At 40.4% G+C, this 14,482-nt stretch overlaps 1 protein-coding gene across 11 annotated transcripts in view; it reads right to left on the reverse strand.

Annotated features, from left to right (window-relative positions):
* ddx4 (DEAD-box helicase 4) overlaps positions 1-14,482 on the reverse strand; it is a 78,100-nt gene that overhangs the window by 18,798 nt on the left and 44,820 nt on the right. For 10 of the 11 annotated variants that reach the window (XM_033030458.1, XM_033030439.1, XM_033030513.1 and 7 more), the window contains 9 exons: positions 14,007-14,090; positions 9,769-9,828; positions 8,645-8,701; positions 6,489-6,530; positions 4,874-5,016; positions 3,954-4,106; positions 1,590-1,744; positions 921-1,050; positions 430-596 (listed from right to left, as the gene is read on the reverse strand). In XM_033030458.1, coding sequence (XP_032886349.1) covers positions 430-596; positions 921-1,050; positions 1,590-1,744; positions 3,954-4,106; positions 4,874-5,016; positions 6,489-6,530; positions 8,645-8,701; positions 9,769-9,828; positions 14,007-14,090 — 991 coding nt within the window. The remainder of the gene's footprint in view (positions 1-429; positions 597-920; positions 1,051-1,589; positions 1,745-3,953; positions 4,107-4,873; positions 5,017-6,488; positions 6,531-8,644; positions 8,702-9,768; positions 9,829-14,006; positions 14,091-14,482) is intronic. The other variant, XM_033030449.1, reaches the window with a different exon arrangement.

Here is a 14,482-nt window from a genome sequence, read left to right on the forward strand (position 1 = left end):
CTTATTAAGCAAAAGCAGTTGCTGCAGACGAGAAGACTGAATAACTACCCTATACATTCAGGAGCACAACCACAAAAATGGTACCACTGAATTATGGATTAAATGCTGCTAAACTCCAAGTTCCAAAGATAAGGTCAACTGTGTCATCGACAATGAACAATGCCATGGTCATCTTGCAAAACTGTCAGTGTTGACTCAATTTGTTTGTTAAAAGAACCATTGCCTTGAGACCAAATAAAAACTAGCTTCATTTGAGAGTATGGATTAAGGGCACCAATTACTAAAGAACATTTCATACAAACGTGGACACAAGTAAAATAGAATCTCAAAAATATGAAAGCGAGAGGTCAATTTATTTACATTAAGCATACTTAAGCTTTCAAAAGACAACTCAAAAATATTGCTAAGCATGTTAATATTGTATTTTACTTCTGAATCTCTTCAGGAAAGGTGGCACTAAACATCAAAGTCTGGCGATTCTCCTTCGGTGGCATGCCAAACGTGTCAACTAGTTTCCGCATATCTGGCTCAAATCCCATATCCAGCATGCGATCTGCTTCATCCAATATTAAGTACTGCACCTGACCAAGGCCAACCTAGAAAGCAAAAACTTCTAGATCAGCATGGCTAATCATACATTGCATACACTATTAACAAATTATATGAACGAAGATGACAAGTTAAATGTTAATGCATTATTACAGGGAAGTCCTGTTAAGAATTACACCTTATCCAGTAACACAAAAATATCTGAATTTTCCCTCTGTGGAAACTCTGCTTTTGCACTTTGACTTCAAAAGGAATATCAAATGTACAATAGATAGGCATCACGTTCGAGGCAGCAGCCTGGCAAACTTGCCAAAATTCAACAATACATTTTCAACAAGTTTTTGGAGCACAATGACAAATCTAAGACTTACTTTTCCTCTAGAGATAATATCCAAAAGTCTTCCTGGGGTGCCACATAATATATTACATCCTTGTAAAACCTGGCGGATTTGATGTCCTGTACTCGTTCCTCCGTAGACTACAACAGGTCTCACAACAGTTCTGAACAAGTGGGGGGGAAATTAAAAAAATATAGGTAATCAAAAATACACCTCAGCAAATGATTCTGAAGCAAATTTCACTCAATTTTAGACCCATTATTTTATCCATCTTTAGAAAAAATCCAATCTTTGCTACAACGTAGCTTATCCACTCCATCTTTGATTGGACACATGCATAAAGAAATTATGGTCCGGAATAAATTTTGTGCAAAGATGGTAAAAAAAATTCTGGCTCATAATAAAAAGCTGCCTTCCCCCCCCCCCCCCCCAAAAAACGCAACTGTTTGTGCACTCGTTCCTCCGTAGTTCTTATCAATACATTAGCCTAAGGCATGGACATTGCAAATCATGCAACCGTCTGTTGGAGAAAGGACAAATTTCTCAGTGGCCAGTGAGAAGTTTGCTGCTGACTGCAAATTTTGGACAAATTAACTCCCAATTATACCAACAGTTAGCTCACTGTTCAAAAGTTGACTCAAACAGTTGTGCATTTTTCAGCAGTTTTGTCTATATTACTAAGTATGAGCACACTTTACTTACCCATAAGAAAACTTTCTAGCTTCCAGATATATCTGATTGATTAGTTCACGTGTTGGAGCTACTATAATTACTTCTGGTTCCTGAAGTTCCTTGAATTGACTGCCTGCTGCTTTGCCTCTGAGCAGCATTTCTATTATTGGCAATAAGAAAGCGGCCTATGGCAATTATACAGAAGAGAAAACACATTGAATGAAACCAAGTGGAAGAGCTTCAACTTTCCACAGAGCTTGGGGGAGGGGGGGGGGGGAGAAAGAAACAGGGGCAGGGAGGAAGAGATGAAAGCTGAAGCTTATGGATACAACATGGAAATACGGCCTTCAGCCCATTCTGACCAAACACCAATTGTAAGTTATCCAACTTTCACATCCATTCCCTACACACAATGGCAATTTAAAAAAACATAGAAACATAGAAAATAGGTGCAGGAGGAGGCCATTTGGCCCTTCAAGCCAGCACCGCCATTCATTGTGATCATGGCTGATTGTCCCCAATCAATAACCCGTGCCTGCCTTCTCCCCAAATCCCTTGATTCCACTAGCCCCCTAGAGCTCCAACTAACTCCCTCTTAAATCCATCCAGTGACTTGGCCTCCACTGACTGCCCTCTGTGACAGGGAATTCCATAAATTCACAATTCTGGGTGAAAAGGTTTCTCACCTCAGTCTTAAATGACCTCCCCTTTATCCTAAGACTGTGGCCCCTGGTTCTGGACTCGCCCAACATTGGGAACATTTTTCCTGCATCTAGCTTGTCCAGTCCTTTTATAAGTTTCTATAAGATCCCCCACCTCATCCTTCTAAACTCCAGTGAATACAAGCCTAGTCTTTTCAATCTTTCCTCATATGACATCCCCACCATTCCAGGGATCAATCTTGTGAACCTACGTTGCACTGCCTCAATCACAAGGATGTCCTTCCTCAAATTAGGAGACCAAAACTGTACACAATACTCCAGATATGGTCTCACCAGAGCCCTTTACAACTGCAGCAGAACCTCTACTCCTATACTGAAATCCTCTTGTTATGAAGGTCAACATTCCATTAGCTTTCTTCACTGCCTGCTGTACCTGTAAGCCAACCTTCAGTGTCCGGTGTACAAGGACGCCCAGGTCTCGCTGTACCTCCCCCTTACCTAACCTAACCCCATTGAGATAATAATCTTCCCCTTGTTTTTGCCACCAAAGTGGATAATCTCACATTTATCTATATTATACTGCATCTGCCACGCATCTGCTCATTCACTCAACCTGTCCAGGTCACCCTGCAACCGCCCAACACCCTCTTCACAGTTCACACTGCCACCCAGCTTTGTGTCATCTGCAAACTTGCTAGTGTTGCTCCTAATTCCCTCTTCCATAGCATTAATATATGGTAAACAGTTGCGGCCCCAACACAGAGCCTTGCGGCACTCCACACGCCATTGCCTGCCATTCTGAAAAGGACCCGTTCAATCCTACCCTTTGCTTCCTGTCTGCCAACCAATTATCTATCCATGTCAACACCCTATCCCCAATACCATGTGCTCTAATTTTAGTTACGTAAAATTTAGAGGCCTATTAATCTATAACCTTGTCTGTGAGATGTTGAATCACCCATCGGAAACCCACACGGCCACAGGAAGAAACAGGATCAAACCTGGCTCTTGGGTGTTGACATAGCAGCCCTACCACTTATGCCATTGTACTGCAAAAAAAGTGTTTAGAGCTAGCAAATATGACTAATAAAAAAGCATTTTAATCACAATATGTTGCATGCTAAAACTACACAACTAAAACTCAACTAAACATTATGGTAGATATGGGAGTACGCAAGATGGTTATCTTTCAATGCAAGAAAACAGCTACATGTTTTAATTTTGGTGCAATATGGTTAATTAAGATGCACACAGTGCGATTGACACAGGCCAGGAAGCCATTATGTACCAGATCAATGCAGCAAACATTTAAATGATTAAGCACATATGTAATTTAATGAAAACAATCAGCACACAGATCTGTTCCGAATAGTGACAGAGTGTTGAACAGGGATATAGTTACAAGAGGGTGTTTTTTTAGTTTTTTTAAATGAGGTGGTGCAGGAATTTAGTCTATGGAGGGTGGCAAATTCTCAACTCTGTAGATCGAGGGGTTATATCATTCGAGGCCTTTAAAGAGAATACAAATATATTTTCAAAAAGAGTGGGGATTCAAGGGCTCTGGGGAAATGGACAGAATAGGAGCAAGAGCTGGGACAGATCAGTGACAATCGTGTTGAATAAATAGTCGGGCTTGATGGGCTTGCTGCTATTTGCAAGCTTTGTCGTAAGATTTCAAAATGTAAAGCGTGGTTAATGCTTCGTTGATAAGCTTCCTTTTTCTACTACTCACTGTTTTCCCAGAGCCTGTTTGAGCACACGCCATCAAATCCCGACCAGAAAGCACAATTGGAATCCCATGCTTCTGAACTGGTGTAGGCTTCAGATAACCAACCTTGTCCAGATTCTTGCTCAAGGTTTCGCACAGATGAGCTTCATCAAAAGTCTAGAAGGAAAAATATGTAAATTGTCTTTTTACACTGGATGCGACAATTGCACGCACCTTTCATTCCAGTTTCTTAAAGATTTCTAGTACCAACCATTCCAACCCAAGTGGGAAACAGTCAAGACATTTCTGCCACCACCATAGGCACCAGAGGGGATGGGGAAAGGTGTGAGCAACAAGGGGGAGACCCAAAGCCAGAGTGCACACCGTGCCCATGGACAGCTTTGATCCAACCTCCCACAAAGCTCTGTCTGATAAGGTCAGCTAGTTTGCTGTAATTTTGACCTAAGATTCAAATATTTAAGTAATAGAAAATGTAACTCATGCCAAAATAAAAATTAAAAACCCGCCAAAACAAATTTAGAACTTTAACCATTTAAAGCACCAGTAAGTATTTGAAATCATTTATGTGATGATCACTGCTGAGATGGAGGTATTAATCTTCTGTACGCCATTATTTAATGCGATTGGTAACCATCAGTGTACCTACAAAGTCTCAAATGAAAAGGCTTAAGCAATATTAAAGTCACAACTACAAAGCAGGACAACACAAAACATTATATTTCACCCAATTCATTATCTAACCCAAACAAACTCCAGAGAAAAAGATGTACATTAAAAAAAAAGTTTATTAACATTAAAAAATACATTGTAAATCACCAGCGAGTGACTTACAGACCAAATATACAATCAAATATAGGTGATCCGAAACTTTACTGAGCAGTTAAGAGGGCCCCACAACCTCATAGATGTCACTTAGTACCAACCAGTATCGCAGGTGGGACATTGACTCCTGAAACATCCACAAGAATGTCATCATATTTATCAAAGTTAATCCCAGTTTGATACCGAGCAAAAATGGCATTTTCTTCTTCAGGTGGCGGCGGGGGGATGTAGGTCACTTTGGGACCTTAAAGAAATGCAGAAACCAGATTTAAGTAAAACATTCAATGGAATTAGAGCCATTTTATTTGCTTGCTGAGTGTAAATCATGCAAGTCTCCATGCAAGTGCAGGTGTTCCCCCAGAAAGACTGCAGCAATTCAAAATGAAAGCTCCTGAATGGGCAATCAGTGCTGAACAATCACTGCAGAACCTGCCAGCAGCAGACGGCCGCAGTAATATACACAGTAGCGTTAACCACCTTGGAGGATGGACTTGCGGTTGCCCAAAAATAATTAGCTACTATGTTTTGGTAAGCAGAACATAATCCAGGGAACAAGTCTGCCTTGATGCAAAGAAACAAGAAACAGATTCAGATAAATTAGGCTCACATGGGGCATTGAAAGTATCATGCGGGAATGTTGAACCAAATGGCTGTACTCTGTACTCTAAACTGTATGCATGCGAGCCAAGGCAAGATTTAGCCACGATTCCCACTCACTGACTCATTCGATGAAGATCAAAACTTCTACAGGTGCACCATAGAAAGCCTATTGCTTGATTTGGGATCAGATCTGCCCATGTCAATCCATGAGGATAGTTCATTCCATCATATTTTCCCACCATTGACTCCATCTGCAATTCACACTGCCTTGGAAAAACAGCTAGCATAATCAAAGACTCATCCCAGTCTCATCATTCCTTCTCCTCCCTGCTCCAGTCCAGCAGAAGGTACAGAAGCTTGGCGACTGTATTGGCAGGAACAGATTGTCCCCCTTTGTTATGAGGCTTCTGAACAGTACTTCCACAGGCTAGGGTACTATCCGATTAACCACTACCTCTTTGTGGATATTGGATTTGCCTCTACTCACTGTATAATTTCTACTCCACTGTGCATAGGGAACGCAAGCACATTCAAGATACAAATTCAAAGGGTTATCCAACAGAAGCACTATCTTTGGATGCTCAATGGAAGAAAAAAAATTCAACTTCGGATCTCAAACCGCAAGAGACTGCAGGACATAACATCGTGGAGTTGGCAGTCCCTGGTTAACGACCAATTTCGGGAGGTTTGACCGCCCTGACCGCGGAGTATAAAGATGAAGGTTAGACTTTATTGCCTTCCATCACAGTGAGGAATCCGCTGTGGCGGATGTTTATGTTAACTTATGTAGTTGTGGGCAAAGATTATGGTTGTGTGTCTTGTTGCGCTTTAAGTATGGCTGTATGGTAATTAGAGTTTCACTGTACCTTAATCGGCACACGTGACAAACTGACTTTTGAACCTTTGTACAATACTTGCTAGAATTTCAATTGAAATTAGAATATCATGGAAATAGTAACAAGCAATAATAACTAGAGAATAAATGTATCCATTCAAGGAAAGCAGTCTAAACTAAGAAAATGCCCATGATTCTAATTTCTCGCTAAAGATGCTGCCTAACCTGTCAAATATTTCTAGATTTATAATACAACCTGCTTTTCCGGCCTCAAGTAATACCTTGGCTTCTACTGTCACCAACATCGTCAGAATCCCAATGACCTGTAAATAAACAAAATTGTTTACATGAGAAAACTGAAGAGAATGCTAATGCTGGGATTTTAACTCTGGAAAACCTCAGCAGCTCAAACAGCATTTGGAGAGGAACAGGCGACTGCACAGTCCTGATATAATGTCTCAATCAAAAATGTCAACAGAGTTTGTCTCCACAGAAATTGCTTGATGCACTGTTCATCTAGTGCTTAAAAAAAAATCATTTACAAGTGCATTGAAGTTAGGTTTTTACCTAGGCTTTGCATGGTGGGGGCGAGGGCAACTGTTAAGGTGATGAAGATGGGAGGAGAAAAGCAACTGGGAAACACCATCAAATGTGAATAATTTTGACAATTTCCCCAAAGTTAATAACTTGGCCGAAATATTCTCAGTGACTCGTGCCAAATTCCTCCCTTTGAATACCACTCAATTCAATGCAGCAAGCCTAACCACAAATACAAAACATGTAAACAGATATGCTGAAGATCTTAAACCAACAAATCCAAGTACACAAACTAAATGCAGGGGCGGCGCGACTCTTGTCAGCAGCGGCCTCTGCAGTCCGTCTGTCTTTTTTTATTGTTTTTTTTGCTGGGGTATGTGTGTGTGTGGGGGGGGGGGGGGACTTTAAGGTCTTTCCCCTGCATGGGAGACCTGACCTTTTCTTTGTCGGGTCTCCGTTGTCGTTGGGGCTGCAACGTGGAGCCGCCTCCAACAGGAATGACCTGGGGCTCCAGTCGCGGAGCTGCGGATCTACTCACCATCACGGAGCTGGCCGAGTCCGGAGCGGGTGTAGCTGTGGTGGAGCGCTGCTGTGACCCGACACCCGGAGATTCGGAAGCTCCTACCGCAGGTCTGTGGACAGTAATACCGGATGCCCGCGGGTCCCTGGTGGGAGACCGCTTTTCGGGGCTCCCGCAACGGCGACTTCTCCCGCCCGAGTTGCGGGGTTGAAGATTACCTGGAGCGGGGCCTACATCACCGCCCCGCGCGGCTTGGAATGGCCGCGGGACTTTGTGAGCGCCCGCCGGGGCTCCAACACCAAGACCCGGTGCGTAGCCTTGCATCACCTGGCGTGGCTTTAATGGCTGCGGGACATTTAACATCGCCCGCCGGGGGCTTTGACTCTGTCTTTGACTCTGACATGGGGGGGAGAGGGGAGTGCAGGGGAGAGATATGTTTTTTTTGCCTTCCTTCACAGCGAGGAGAAGATGCGCTGTGAAGGACGTTTGTGTAAATTGTGTTGGGTCTTGGGTCTTTTTTGTTTTGTATGTATGGCTGCAGAAACGGCATTTCGTTTGGACCTCAACGGGGTCCAAATGACAAATAAATGTATTGTATTGTATTGTAATGAGGGAGTAAAGCAAAGGCGCTGGTGGTAGTAGTAGCAGCAGCAGCAGTGTAGACCTGAAATAAATACCCAGTTTGTCATCTGACATGGTCAATTAAAATATTCCAATACCAAGAAAAAAGGCAAACAGTACACAAATAACTGGATTGAATAAGTATCCAGGATGCCACCACAGCAGAAGTGTCGGAAATCAGGAAATTAACATTCATTTATTTTCATTTCTGAGAAAGCGGTGCAAACAATAAAACTGGGTTTAATCATAAACTCTATTATATAATTTTAATTAACCTCAAATTGGCTGACGCTAAAATTGCCTTCACGAAGCAAGGAATAAAGAAGAAATTGCAGATGCAGGAATTTGGAGCAACAACCTCCTTGAAGAAGACAGTGGGTTGTGCAGCATCTGATGCTTTCAGCATCGTTCCTCCAAAAGATTGTTTACTTCACAAAGAATAATATACGAGGAAAAGCTGAGAAATTCAGGTCTTTTCCACTGGTGGAGATTAAATGGGGCAATTATTTGAATTGATTGGAAAAAAGTACAAAGCTTAGAAAATGCAGCCAGTGAGTTTTATACAGCTTAGAGACTGTATAATTAAAATAACCAATTATATCAAGGAAAACAAAGTTAAAACATAAGTATGTAGAGTTAGGTTAAAGATGAGCCACAATCACTTGATTAGCTGAAGGGTTAAATTGCTTGCACCAACTCTTATGGATCATACACATGAAACTATTGGTCTGCTCTGGTGCTGTAAAATACAAAACTCACCTCTCAATTTAGAATTAGATCCAGAAAATGGCTCTTCATTTCTACCCTTGTAACCACCTGCAATGATTTATAAAAAGTTAGAGCCTGACAAAAAATTAAATTACAAATTCTGATGAGGTAGTGGGGGAAACATGAGCAGAATAAATCAAGATTGAAAAGCTGAGAAGGGGAATTATAATCAATTGCAAACATTATACTGTGGCGGCACCTGATAGCAACCCAAGGTCACGACGAACGATCGGCTCTAGAGGGCAGCGTCTTGGTGGGGGAGGCGCGAGTCACGGGGTCGGTATCTGAGTTGTTATTTAAGGCCGGGCAACGCCTGTCAGGTGAGGAGTAGGGAGCTGTATTGCAGAAGAATACACACGTCTAGTGCACACAACATGTGTCCGACTAGTTTTTGGCTGGACTCCTGCCAGCCCCCGCCACATTACATCGAAGTGAAAACAAATTAAAGATAGCAAAGTAGCACAGAGCACACCAGTGTACTGTGCAATGTCACAGTACGTTTGAAATTAGCAATTTCTTGAAAGTGTTGTTCTGCACTCTGTGGCAATTCATTGTGCAGTATGGTTTTAGGTTTATCAGCTCTCAAATATGTTGCCCGAATAAATATCACGCAAATTAGACAAGTGTTTTGTAGCATTGGCGATCTGTCAGTCACTGTTGATTCTTCCCCCACCCCCTTCATCATTACAGTCCAAGAATGGAGACCAACTCTAACACTGCTTCATTCTTTGTTCAAAAGGCTAAATCAGCTTTAACTGGAAATATGGAATTCCATATAACCCATCAGCTATCATGACAGGGAAGACAGTCGAGGAAAATTTAGTGGGAAAAAAAAAGACAGCACAACATGGTTCAGTGCACGAAGATAGACACAAAAAGCCCGAGTAACTCAGGACAGGCAGCATCCCTGGAGAGATGGAATGGGTGACATTTCGGGTCGAGACTCTTCTTCAGACACAGTGCTGTCAAATTTCCAAGCTAAATCCTAATCTATCCCTGGAAGTTATCTGACATGCAGACAATTAGGACATGCAGACATTGGGATTAGATAAATATTTAGGGAACAAATTAGCCATTAAAAACCATGGGTTATTGCAAGATATACAATATTTTACCTTTTGTTGGAGAAGAACCAAATTCAGCTTTCCCACGATTTAAATCAAATCCGCCATCACCTATAAGTACAGAAATGCAAGTATATTCACTGTAAAAAAGTAACACATCTGATGAAGCGGCAAGGTAAAACACCGATTACTGTAGCGATATACCAAAAAAAAAAATTCTGCACACACCAACCCTCAACCCCAGAACATTAGTAATGACGACAAAATCTGGGAGCACAGGTGCATTGTTCCCCAGGTGGACACTGTGGAAGTTGGGATATTACACAACTGAAGTGTTGATGAGACCACACTGTTCTCTGCACCCAGTTGTAGAAAATATGTCATAAAGTTGGAAAGGGTGCACCAAAATGTTTTTTTTTTAAATTTTATTTTTATTTATTAGAAGCGAGTACAATGCATTGGTACAAAAATTATGTTAACATGTTACATTCTCTGTACAACTTCCATTTTTTTTTTTTTTTTTAAAGAGAGAAGTGAGAAAAGAGAGAAGAAAAAGCGGTTGTGAAAAGTGAAGAATAGACTAGTGAGCGTGAGTGAAAAACAGATAAAGAAAAAGTGGAAAAAAAAGAAATAAGTGAAGGAAAGCAGGAGGGAGATTATTCAGTCGCCACAAGGAGATGATTTTTTTAATATTCTAAATCATCTTTCACCCATACCTAAAACTTTTAGTTTTCATGATACTATGTCACCACATGGATCCAAGAAATCAATAAATGGGGACCAACTCCTTAAGAATTGGTCTTGCTTGTCTATTAGGAGGAGTCTCATTTATTCCAAATGTGCTGTGTCCAACATATTACTAATCCACATTTTAAATGTTGGTATATTAGCATTTTTCCAAAATTTAAGTATAAGTTTTTTTGCTGTTATTAACCCATAATTGAAAAATGAGTTTTGGTGTGTGTATACTTTATTCCCATCTCCACTTACTGAAAAAATAATCATTTCAATATTAGGTTCCATTTTTGTCTTAAATAGCCTTGAGAATATATCAAATATGTCACACCAAAATTTATAAAGTTTTGTACAAGAGACGAATGAGTGCGTAATATTGGCATTTTGAGAAAGACATTTATCACAAATGGGAGAAATATTTGGATAAAATTTATTCAACCTTGTTTTGGAATAATATAATCTATGCAATATTTTAAATTGAATTAAATTATGTCTAGCGTTGATCGAACATTTATGTATATGTATCAAATATTTTTCCCATGTTTCTTTTGAGATTTTTATCATTAATTCTTTTTTCCAGTCTTCTCTAATTGCCTCTGTTAATGGTAATTCTATGTTTTAAATACTGTTATAAAAGTATGATATTAATTTTTTTGATATTCATTACTTCTTCCAGTGGGTCTAAAATTATACTTTGGAATCTTGGTATATATTTTTTCATAAAATCACATACCTGTAGGTATTTGGGTGCACCAAAATGTTACACATGTTTGTGGGCTTGAGCTACAGGGATAGGCTGGGCTTTCTTTGAAGTGGAGGAGATCAAGAGGGAATTTCAGCAAATGATTGCACTCTGGGGAATGTTGTAGAGAAATCTAGTACAAGTACATGGTTTCCAGAGACGAGCATCAAATGATAGGTAGAGTGGTAAAGGAGGCTTTGATACATTGGTCTTCAGACAAGGTATTGAGTATGGAAGTGGGGATGTCATGCTTCCGTTGTACATTGGCAAGGCCATTTTTGAAGTATTGTGCTCAGTTTTGGTCATTATGCTGTTGGAAAGATGCCGTTAAGGTGGAAAGAATACAGAGAAAATGTATGAGGAAGTTGCCTGGGCTGGAGGGCTCGAGGTGCAACGAAAGGCTGGGCAGGCTAGGACTTTATCCCTTTGAGCACAGGAGGATGTTGGATGATCATATACAGATGTAGAAATCAGAAGGGGGATAGATAGGGTGAATGGTATTTATGCAAAGTATGGGGAAATCAAGAAACAAAGGACAGATTTAAGATGAGAATTCATTAATTCATTGTCGTTGAAAACATTAGCGACGCAGTGGTGCTGGTTTCCAACGGGAACGGTGACAGACACACCACACATCTGTCCTCCAGTTCCAGCGGACTTCCGCCATTGGAAGTATAGGATTGGTGTGTGTGCTTTACCATCATTCCTTACAATGCTATGTATGACAGTGATCATAACAAGTGTGGATGGCCGTTGGCTCGCTAGAATCTCATCCTCCCATTTTAGGGACCATTTTAAATCAGAGGGGCAATGTTTTCTACTCAGATGGTGGTGGGTACATGGAATGAGCTGCCAGAGGATGCAGTTGTGAAAGGTACTTTGACATCATTTAAGATATTTGGAAGGGTGCATGGAAAGGGTTAAAGGAATACGGACAAACCGCAGGCATATGGGACCAATGTAGTTTGGTCAGCGTGGACGAGTTGAGCCATAAGGTCGGATTCCCTGCTGTATGACAACAAGTATTGAGAGGTACAAGACCATGAGGGGCATGGATAAAGTGAACACTCAGTCTCTGCTCCTCCCCCTCTCTCCTCCCCCCACCCCCCAAAATAATTCTCAAATTTGAGAGCGAGCTTAAGGCGAGAGGCACCTGATGGGCAACTTTTCCACTCAGGATAGTCTGTTCCTGGAATGTTGCCAGAAAAGCTGTAGAAGCAGGCATAATTAGGACTTTTTCTAAGATATTTGTACAGATATGAATATGACAGGTTTAAGGCTAAGGACCAAATACAGACAATTGGGACTAGCCGAATGTGTCAACCTGCTTGGCATGGACAAAGTGGGTCAAAGGGACTGTGTCAAGCTGCACAGCTCTATGACCAACTTGAATTAGTCAAGAGTGTTTTATTGGCATATGTCCTAGATAGAACAATGAAATTCTTCCTTGCTGCAGCACAACAGAATATGTAAACATAGTACACTGTAAACAATATGATAAACGAGAGAAAAAAAAGTTCAGTGTGTGTATATAGACACACACACGTACATATAAACACACACACATACTCAAAAAATAAAAAATAGTGCAATCATAAGTCTATTGCAGTTCAGAGCTTATTTGAGGTTGTAGTGTTAAATAGCCTGATGGTTGTAGGGAAGAAGCTGTTCCTGAATGTTACAGTTTTCAGGCTCCTGTACCTTCTTCCCGATGGCAGTGGTGAAATGAATGTGTGGCCAGGATGGTGTAGGTCTCTGATGATGCCGGCTGCCTTTGAGGCAGCGACTCAGATAAATCCCTTCGATGGTGGGGAGGTCAGAGCCGGTCAATTAGTGATGGGAGCTCTGAGATATGCACAGCAGAGACCAACCACCGGAGTTGCAATGCTTTTCATTTATGATATCAGAACACTAAAGCAATTCACTCCACTCAATTTCAGAATGTTGCCATCTCCCTCGACTAGTTACCTCCAGCAGCATCTATGCCCATACAGCACCAACCCACTTATCCCAGCCAATTAGAATATGCATCCTTTATGAAAACAATGGGAACAATACCTCAGCACCCAAGGGTTAATTTGAGGGTTAAGTAATAATTTGATTAATATCCTTCGTTATTTTATGGCAGAATTACTAATATTTAATTGTAGAAAACAAGATGGCAATGATCTAAGAAATAATAATTTTCAGTTACAAAATAAGATATTTAGCCACAAATTGAATAATTGAACAAGTCTGCTTTAAAATATAGAAGCAGGATTTGATAGGAACCAATTTCAGGAATGTCTAGTAAATATTTTGATTGATAAAATGCCAAACTTTCTGCACTGCAAGGGTGATCAAAGACTTGTCGTATAAACATTGTAGGACTCAAACAATAACTAAGATTCACATAAATGCAGCACAACAATAATTCACAAATGAAGGATCACTGAGCTAGCTAGCTTCAGCCGATATATAAATATTTATTTCCTGTTTCTGCACAGTATTCCTATTCTTCATACAAAGTGCACTATGATTGCTTGATTGTTAAATGAAACATTCTACGAGAAATTCCCTTCATGGGTTTTGTTGTTGAATCTCTACAAACTATTAGTAAACAAACTGGCCCAATTTTTCTAACTTCACAAGTCTTTGTCTACCGACCCATGTTAAAACACGACTTTTACTAAAACTTGCTAAATGGATGCTTACTTACCTCAGCAGTTTCAAATGGATATTAACAACTTAATATACAATAAAAACAGATATCCCTTTAATGGCTTAGCAATTGCAATTATACAAATGAAACCCAAGTTCTGAACTCCCTCACCTGACTGAGCACCAAATCCCCCTCTTGTACTGAAAGTTCCCCTGCCAACAGGGCAAGCTCTGCCAAGAGGACCGTCTCCACCTGCTTTTGCAAAAAAATAAGGAAAGAAGCTTAGCATTAACCAGACACTGAAACATTCAAATTATTCAGCTCGCACAGAAAGCAATGTAACAAAGTTGAGGCGGGTGAATTATAGAAACAAATGCCAGAAATGTGGTCAAGAAAAAGGGAAAAAGGACTTCAGAGTAAAAACTGATACATTAAGTCATTGAATAATGACATTTGAAAAACACCCATTTGGAAATACAAACATTAAGTCAACTCCATATAGTTATAGAAATAAGTGTCAGAAGAGTCAAATAAATTTTGACATGCTGAGTATAGTCTAGAGCGAACATAATTCAACATTCTTATAAAACAATAAAGCCATAAAGGAAAACAAATGTCTATTTTAGTCTATTTAGTCTTCAGAGAGG

This window comes from Amblyraja radiata, chromosome 1 (assembly GCF_010909765.2).
Source record: "Amblyraja radiata isolate CabotCenter1 chromosome 1, sAmbRad1.1.pri, whole genome shotgun sequence".
NCBI classification, from domain to species: domain Eukaryota; kingdom Metazoa; phylum Chordata; class Chondrichthyes; order Rajiformes; family Rajidae; genus Amblyraja; species Amblyraja radiata.